This window comes from Apis dorsata, unplaced genomic scaffold (assembly GCF_000469605.1).
Source record: "Apis dorsata unplaced genomic scaffold, Apis dorsata 1.3 scaffold_348, whole genome shotgun sequence".
NCBI lineage: Eukaryota > Metazoa > Arthropoda > Insecta > Hymenoptera > Apidae > Apis > Apis dorsata.
In genome coordinates this window covers 118,881-128,349 of record NW_006263615.1, presented here as the reverse complement: position 1 = coordinate 128,349, position 9,469 = coordinate 118,881, and the positions used below count along the sequence as shown (strand labels likewise).

Genomic DNA, 9,469 nt, shown 5'->3' with positions numbered 1-9,469 from the left:
GGGGGGGGGAGTAAAGGGCACATCGAGTCGAATATATCAAGACTCTGTTTCGAGCCGACTGTTTCTTTCTCCTTCCTCCTTCCTCCTCCTCCTTCCTCGGCTAATTCAACGATTCTTCCGTGATCCTTTCCGTGAGAGAATAACCGCATTCCTCCCCGGCGGGGGAAGAAGAAACTCCTCTTCGCTATATTCCCGAGGCCGAGAGTAAATATTATCTCTACTATCCCCTATCTATATCCACCTACTTTACACACTGTCTGTTTGATCATTCGTACGACCAACTATCCGAAGGATTTTTCCCTTCTTTTTTTTCTTTCTTCTATAATCGTTATTTCCGATTTACTCGTCGCGTATACTTGGAATTCGTAATATTCGTTTGAACAGAGGGTACACGGTTGCGTTCAAAGAGAGGGAATAAGATTTGCATTGTATATTGTGCATTGTGAAGATGGATAACGACGACCAGGTGTTATTACGTAACGACGACCAGGATAGGATTAATCGTGTATCCTCCTAACCGCACACTCGTGTATACCTATCGACCTTCGATAATGATCCTCACAATTTGCGGTTAAATACGGTGCTACAACTGCTACACCGCCACCACCGTCATCGATCGCCGCCGATCTTCAAAAATCGCCCCTCCCTAACGTCCACTCGATCACCGCTAACAAACTTACCGATCGAGCCTTCCTCTCGAGGAATCTATTTATGCCGGGAGTAGAGAAGGAACTGGTACAGGAGGAGCGGTAGGGGAGAGCGTAAAAAGGTGCAGGTTGGGGTCTGCTATATATAAAGAACCGCATAACTCGAGGAAACCGAGCCATCGGGAATTTCCCAGTTGGATAATAAGCTCGAGGGGATGAGGTGGAGGATGTATAAAACCGCATAAAAGTGCACGCGTTGGGAGGAGGGAGATCGCAAAAATCCGTCATGTTCGTCCGGGGTGGTCTTTCCAGGAGAGGGGAGGAGGAGGATACAATTCTAAAAAAGAAAGGGAGAGGAAGAGGAGGCGATCTTTTTTTTTTTTTTTTTGCCTTCGATCCTCCTTTTCGAGTCGAGGCGATCGTATGACAACGCGATTCAGAGCGCGGTGTATCGACCACACAGAGATCTTGTGTGGAAACAGAGTATGGGAGAAGATTGTGACGTATTTCTTCTTTTCTTGAAATCGAGTTTTAAGAATAATCCATAAAGTCCACGGTTCCACTCTTTCGAGAAATGGAAGGGGTTGCGAGAGAGGGGTATCTTACTTTTCTTGAGAGGAATTTTGTGAATGAAGAACGCAGGAAGGGGGCCACGTTTTTTACGTGTAAATGTTACAACACGATTCAAAGTACGAACACGAGAAATCTTGTCTAATAATAATGTTTAAAAATAGAGAATGGAAGGGGTTGTATCCTTCTATATCTATTTGTGAATAAAATACGCAGGAAGGGGGCCACGTTTTTTACGTGTAAATGTTACAACGCGATTCAAAGTACGAACACGAGAAACCTTGTCTAATAATAATGTTTAAAAATAGAGAATGGAAGGGGTTGTATCCTTCTATATCTATTTGTGAATAAAGTACGCAGGAAGGGGGCCACGATTTTTACGTGTAAAAGTTACAACGCGATTCAAGTGAATCTCACGAGAAATCTTGTCTATAAATAGAGTATGGAAGGGGTTGTATCCTTTCATATCTATTTGTGAATAAAGTAGGCACGAAAGGGGTCCACGATTTTTACGTATAAACGGTAAAAGTTAGAATTTATGCGATTAATGCGATTTAAAGTGCGGTGTACCGAGAAATTTTGTCTGTAAATAAAATATGGAAAGGGTTGTATCCTTTCATATCGTATCCTTTTTTTCTTGAAAGGAATTTTGTGAATAACGCACGAAGCACGAAGGAGTTCAGGAGATTCTCACGTGTGAAAGTTACAACGCGAACTGCCATGTATCGAACGCGACAAATCTATAAATAGAGTATGGAATGGATTGTATATATCCTTCCATATCTATTTGTAAATAAAGTACGCACGATTTCTATGTATAAACCGTAAAAGTTATAACGTGATTCAGAGTACGATCTTGTCTGTAAACAGAGTATCCCCTTCGGCGAGAAATCTTGTAAATGGAACAGATATATTTTTTCTTTCTTGAAAATTTTGTGAATAAAGTACGCACGATTTTTACGTATAAACTGTAAAAGTTACAATGCGATTCAGGGTACGATCAGGGATGATCGAAAAATCTTGTCTGTAAACAGAGTATTCCTTTCGACGAGAAATTTTGTAAATGAAAAAAATATATCTTTTCTTGAAAATTTTGCGTAATAAAATATGCATGAAGGGATTCGCAATATAAAAGTTGGCGACAATGCGATTCAGATATACCGATATATACTGATCACGAATCGAGAAATCTTTTAAATGGAAGAAACATATCTTTTCTTGAAAATTTTGTGAATAAAATACGCATTTTTTTTACATTAAATCGTAAAAATTACGATTCAGGATACGATGATCGAAAAATCTGTAAACAGAATATCCCCTTCGGCGAGAAATTTTGTAAATGAAAAAAACATATCTTTTCTTGAAAATTTTTTGTAATAAAATACGCATGAAGGAGTCCGCGATGTAAAAGTTGGCGACAATGCGATTCAGATATATCGATCACGAATCGAAATCTTTTAAATGGAAGAGACATATCTTTTCTTGAAAATTTTGTAAATAAAATGCGCATTTTTTTTACATTAAATCGTAAAAATTACGATTCAGGATACGATGATCGAAAAATCTGTAAACAGAATATCCCCTTCGGCGAGAAATTTTGTAAATGAAAAAAACATATCTTTTCTTGAAAATTTTTTGTAATAAAATACGCATGAAGGAGTCCGCGATGTAAAAGTTGGCGACAATGCGATTCAGATATATCGATCACGAATCGAAATCTTTTAAATGGAAGAAACATATTTTTTCTTGAAAATTTTGTAAATAAAATGCGCATTTTTCTTACGAATAAACCGTAAAAATTACAACGCGATTTAGGGTACGATGATCGAAAAATCTTGTCTGTAAATAGAGTATTCCTTTCGCAATGTAAAAGTTGGCGACAATGCGATTCAGATATACCGCTATATACCGATCACGAATCGAGAAATCTTTTAAATGGGAGAAATATATCTTTTCTTGAAAATTTTGTGAATAAAGTACGCATTTTTCTTACGAATAAATCGTAAAAAGTACAACGCGATTCAGAGTACGATGATCGAAAAATCTGTAAACAGAATATCTCCTTCGGCGAGAAATTTTGTAAATGAAAAAAACATATCTTTTCTTGAAAATTTTTTGTAATAAAATACGCATGAAGGAGTCCGCGATGTAAAAATTGGCGACAATGCGATTCAGATATACCGCTATACCGATCACGAATCGAGAAATCTTTTAAATGGAAGAAACATATCTTTTCTTGAAAATTTTGTAAATAAAATACGCATTTTTTTTACGAATAAACCGTAAAAATTATAACGCGATTTAGGGTACGATGATCGAAAAATCTTGTCTGTAAACAGAGTATCCCCTTCGACGAGAAATCTTGTAAAGACATATCTTTTATTGCAAATTTTGTGAATAAAGTACGCATTTTTTTTACATTAAACCGTAAAAATTACGATTCAGAATACGATGATCGAAAAATCTTGTCTGTAAACAGAGTATCCCCTTCGACGAGAAATCTTGTAAAGACATATCTTTTATTGCAAATTTTGTGAATAAAGTACGCATTTTTTTTACATTAAACCGTAAAAATTACGATTCAGAATACGATGATCGAAAAATCTTGTCTGTAAACAGAGTATCCCCTTCGACGAGAAATCTTGTAAAGACATATCTTTTATTGCAAATTTTGTGAATAAAGTACGCATTTTTTTTACATTAAACCGTAAAAATTACGATTCAGAATACGATGATCGAAAAATCTTGTCTGTAAACAGAGTATCCCCTTCGACGAGAAATCTTGTAAAGACATATCTTTTCTTGAAAATTTTGTGAATAAAGTACGCATGAAGGGGTCCGCGATGTTGTGACAAAAACTTGGCAACAATGCGATTCAGATATACCGATCCCCGATAAAAAGAATCTTATAAATAGAAGAGCTATCGCGACGTACGTTTCGAGGGAAATTTTGCGAACGAAATAGAGGGGGATCGAGGATGTTTAACCGTAAAAATCGGTGGCCCGTTTGGTTGCTAGGTAGGTGCGAAACGTAAACTGAGCGAGTCTCTGACGAGGCACGGGCCGATGCACCGCGCAGATTGCGAGTATCCTTGCTGAGGTCGGACGGCGAGCTTCGTCGAAGGTCGTTGCCTGCTCGATATACCCTGTGTACCTTGAGAATTTTCGCCCAGCCTTTCCTTCCCACCTCCCCCCTTTCTCGCTCTCGTTCGAAAGTGGTCGAAGAGAAAGGAAGTGGTCGCGCCCCTTCCAAACTCCTCCTATCATCATCATCCGCGTAAAATTATTCCTTCTTCGATCGATTCGAAAATTAAAGATTCTTCTCCTTCTTCTTCTTTTTCCTCTTCGATCTGATCGTTTCGAATATGATACCGTGTGGATTATTCGTTACTCGAAGAATCGAGAGATTGTTCAGAGAAGAATGGAGATAAGATCTACTATCTCGATTAATTCGAGAGAATATATATTTTTTTATATATCGCGCTTCGTTAGCGATTAACAATCCAACGAAGGGAAGGAGATATGAAACGAGAGACGAGGACAATTAATCCGCGTTGCGTTAACACGTTAATGACGATAATGATATCGCGTGGAGAACGGCGAACACGGCTCCACGTTTCTCGGAAGAAGATCTTGCCAAGGTCGCGCTTCTTGCCTTACAATGTCTCGCCTCCTCCACCACCGATACTCCTCACGGATATATATCTATTTATACACGTCAAACTATCTTATTCTTTCGATCGAGATAATTAACGATAATCGATCGTGAAATCGATCGATTTCAATATATATATATGTCGAAACGAAAATCGTATGGAAAATCGTTGGAATACGAGCAAAACGCGTAATCGTGGCCGGGGAATCGCTTACGGATAATTGTCCCTGTTCCCTAAGAACGGGCATCGCGGTCGTTCGATTACACTTATTGTCCGTCCGTTAGCAGGAAGCGTTTCGATTGCGAATTACACTCATTAGCGGCGATTATCGTTCGCATTAATGATAATGATTCGATAGCACGCATGAATGCGCCAAAAGGAGAGTTAATCGACGTGGAAAATTAAATGGTTAATACCAAATAGCGAATTACGAAGAAGAAGAAAAAAAGCCTACGAAACTATTCCTTTCCACGACGAATATAACTTTTCATAAGGAATACCTCGAGATCGATTTAAACGAACCATCCGATTTCCGAGCTCGACTCGCAACGCGTGACGGAGTTAAAATTTGACAAGTTTGAAGTTTCATTTCAGAATAAAGTTACTTCGATTAATTGAAATCGTTAGAAACCTCGTAGCAATAATCGCGAATAGTTGAGAAAAATTGAGGTCGACCGTAATAATATAAATTAATTTTTATTTCGACGAGTAATTTTTTCCACTCGAAATTTTTTTAACCGATGTCCAACTCTGGACGAAAGGGAAACGAGTTGGCGTTGGAACAAAGTGGGCTTACTGGTGGGGAGGAGGAGGAGGAGGGGAGAAGAAACGACGAAGAGTGGCGCTCCTTTCTCGGCTCGGGACAGGAACGAACTAGAAGGGAAGCGAATGGTCCGGTTTTTGCTAGCGGGGTGCGCAAGGACAGACGGATTGTTCGCGAGGGGAAACGTGATCGGCGTCACCGAAACGCTCGTAAACGAGAATTGCAACGGCGCGAGGACCCGGCTTCGTTTAACTCGCTTCCTTCGACGAACAATATAGGCGGTGCGGATAAGAATCGCCTATTATGGCACGCCTCTCGATTTACCTTGCCTTGTCTCCGTTCCTCGAAAACGGAGATAGCTCGAGGGAAAATATATATATAACAAAAAAGAGAAATGGACGATTGATATTTTGGACTCGTTACATCGATGATTCTCGATTTTATCCGAACATATCAAGTGTGCAAATAAGTTCTTTCTTCCTTTCTTTCCAAATTTTATTATGTAAATCGGGTAAAAAATTTTTAATCGTTTCATTTAGGATAGATATCTATTCTTCCAATTCTTCTGGATCGGATTTTCGTCGAGCGATTCCATCGAACTTTCTTTAAATTAAAATTTCTGACTTTGAATCTTTCTCACCGTTTTTTTCCCCGTTTTCTCCCAGTGGCGCGCAAAACCATTTCAAATTTCGATATCCGATTTCCTGACGCGAATGATGCCTCTCATATCGCCCGAAATTGATATTAATTGCACTAGCTCTCGTCGTGACTCTTCTTCAAAAAAGAACGCTTTTTTGTTTCGCCACGAACGTGTAAATAATTGAAATTTGAAATTTCGTTCGCAGGACGACGGAGGTATCGAGTACTTCAACACGATAGTTGTCCAGCCGCACCTGAAGCTGGTCACGAATCAGGGCAGGGGTTTCCACGTGAGATGCCGATATCAAACGAGGGACAAAGTGGTAACGAACGATCAAACCCACGTGGCCATGCTGCAATCCCTACCGCTCCAGGTAGGTAAAACCAACCTCCGTTCCCTCCTCTCTAAAACCTCCTCCTTATTCAACAAGACACACATCCGTTCAATTTGCCGGCTATAAATCGCTTGATACCAACCCTTCCCCTCTCCCCTCAGAATCAAACGCTGATTATACCATTCGAGGCTTGTACGAGTCTCTATTTTCCAATTTAGCGGTTATACACGGCTGGCAAGCGCCGTCGTCGCCGCCATCGTTGCGCTTTTTCTTGTCCACCGGCAAAAAATGGAAACGAAGCGATTGGACGGAAGGGGGCGAACGATCGCTCGCGAGGAGAGAACGTCGTTCTCGTGGATGAATAAATAATAAATTGCGTTTTACGTGTGTTTACGTGTGTGACAGGCAACGGCTCCCATGCCGGGATGCACGATGAAGATCTTCAGCGGGGATCCGACGAGGCATCAAGTGGCGGAAAACGTGAAGATCGGGGATCCTTTGACCTTGGTCATTAACATCGACAAACAGGAAATGTTCGGCCTCAAGATATCCGACTGCCTGGTGCGCGACGGGTTGGGATGGGGCGAGCAGAGGCTCATAAACGACCAAGGGTAATCTTCCTCTCCCCTCTTAATATTATTTTTCCCGATCGTTGATTGAAAATCGATATCGATCCTCTTCGAGGAAATAAGTAATAAAATAAGAGAAGGAAAGAGCTCGATTCTTCTCTCATTCGCGGCGTGAATAAATTGCGAATGCGCGCGTAGATCGGGGCATTGAATGAATTATTCAAACGGAGGGGAAGGAGGAGCGACGAAAAAACCCCTCCCGGTTCGCCTCTCCTTCGTCACGAGCAAATACGCATCGGATACGCTCGCGCGCACGATTGTGTTCCCTCCCCTCCTTCGACTCGGTCTACAATGCGCGCAAATTTCGGATCCTCCGATCTTTCGAGAAAAAAGAAATGAAAAAAAGAATGAGTTGAGTTTTAAAAGGGGGATTATTGGTTGCAGATGCCCGGTCGACGGTGAAATCATGGGAGAATTCACGTACAACGAGGATAAAACCGAGGCAAAGGTCGATTTCCAGGCGCACAAGTTCCCTTATACAGCGAGCGTTTACTATCAATGCAACGTCAGATTATGCGTGAAACACGATGGAGGATGCAGCAACACGGTAAAAATACGAATTCTCTCGAATGTTCTCCAAGTTTCACGTGTTTACCTCGTTATCTTGTAATCCGATACTATGTAAACAAAAACCACCTCTTATTAGACTCTTAGGCGTTCGTTGTTTGGAAAGATTCCAAAAAGGGATCCTTCGTTGTGTTGTAGCCACCTGCGTGTAATTCGATATCCAGACGACGCAGGGACACTGTCAACGACGATACGGTGAAAGGCGTGGAGGGGTTGGACGGAGGGACGCCGGCTACTATCGAGGTTTACAGCGGTTTGTACGTGAACGAAGCGTCAGACGTTGCTTCCAAGTCGGACTTCACCGACGACGTGTTCAGAGAAAGGGTAAGACCTGTATTCTTTCAACAGCTTTCCTAGAGAGGAAAAGCAATTGTGATTCAATGGTAGTACTTTTCCAAGAAAATTCATTAATTTTTTATATTCCCTCTTTTTAAAATTCTCTCACGAATCTGAATTTTCTAATTCGTTTCAGACCGTCGACGATCCGAACAGCTTTTGCATATCGCAAAGGAGCTTCGCCATCGGCATCGCGATCGCGGGTCTGATCCTCATGCTGGCGGTGGTTGCGGCCATTTTGGTACTGTTGACGAAGAGACGGCACAAGACCGTATCGACGACGGGCTCGTCCATTTACAGCGGACCTTACACGAACACGGCGTACAGTCACAGCAGTTAAGCTGCTCGAGCAAAAAAGCGTGGGGAGAGGATATCGAATAGTCCGAAAAAAACTGTAACCGCGCTATTTTGTAGCGAGGCGATCGAATGGACACACGAATGGTCTATTATTAAAGAAAATTTGACCAATAATATAATCGGTTCTCTACGTTACACGACCTCGGTGTGTACAACGAGATGTACGAAGAATTTAGGTGGAATTTACAAGAGATTTTTGCTCAAACTGCCTTTTGCTAATTATCGCTTCTTCGAGAAGATAGCTGAGAACACGATAGGTCTGAATACGTGATTTCCAATTCGTCGATCCATTGTTATCAATTTATTCTAGAGATCTTGCCATCCTTTCTTTCATACAACTCGTTCAACGATTGTTTAAACTTTCGAATTTACCTCTCTATTTATCGTGAACTTGTTGTGTTCTGTTAGAAGCACGTGTTGGGACCTAAAATAAGTTTTAGAGAAATCCAAGCCTAGCCCGAAAAAAATTGAAACGAAGCGACACGAATCCTTAGGATTAACTTTAATATATATATATATATTATATTATTATTATATTATATATTATATAAATATTGTATACTAGTCCGGTATACGCTGTCCTAGCTAACATAGCAGCCGCACTAAAACAGAAGGCGCACATCACGCGAAAATATTCTCTCTGTCTTCGTTGCTCTTCTACTAATTTAACTTTAATCACCAGCGCAGAACGACTCACTCTAGCGTTCGAAGTGAAGTCGACAGAGACACCTTTTAAACGAATCAAACGGCCCAATGATTTTTACCGTCCTTCTTTTCCCTCTCCCAACTTCCGTGAACAAATATCGACATATTTCCTATGTCGCGTTTACGATGAATCTTTTCCAACTATTTATATAGTCACCGTCTTCTTTTCCTTTCTCCTTTTTTTTTTCTTTAAACAAATTTTATAGACAAAGAAATAATCTCTGAAGCGCATGGAGTTTGGTCGATTAAATTGTGACATCGTTTT

General features: G+C 40.7%; 1 protein-coding gene across 1 annotated transcript in view; it reads left to right on the top strand.

Annotated features, from left to right (window-relative positions):
* Positions 1-9,415, top strand: part of LOC102673378 — a 75,340-nt gene extending 65,925 nt beyond the window's left edge. The window contains exons 5-9 of the mRNA XM_006618318.2: positions 6,482-6,649; positions 7,016-7,221; positions 7,624-7,786; positions 7,945-8,130; positions 8,279-9,415. Of these exons, the coding sequence (XP_006618381.1) occupies positions 6,482-6,649; positions 7,016-7,221; positions 7,624-7,786; positions 7,945-8,130; positions 8,279-8,482 (927 nt within the window). The 3' untranslated portion in view covers positions 8,483-9,415. The remainder of the gene's footprint in view (positions 1-6,481; positions 6,650-7,015; positions 7,222-7,623; positions 7,787-7,944; positions 8,131-8,278) is intronic.
* Positions 9,416-9,469: the final 54 nt, after the last annotated feature.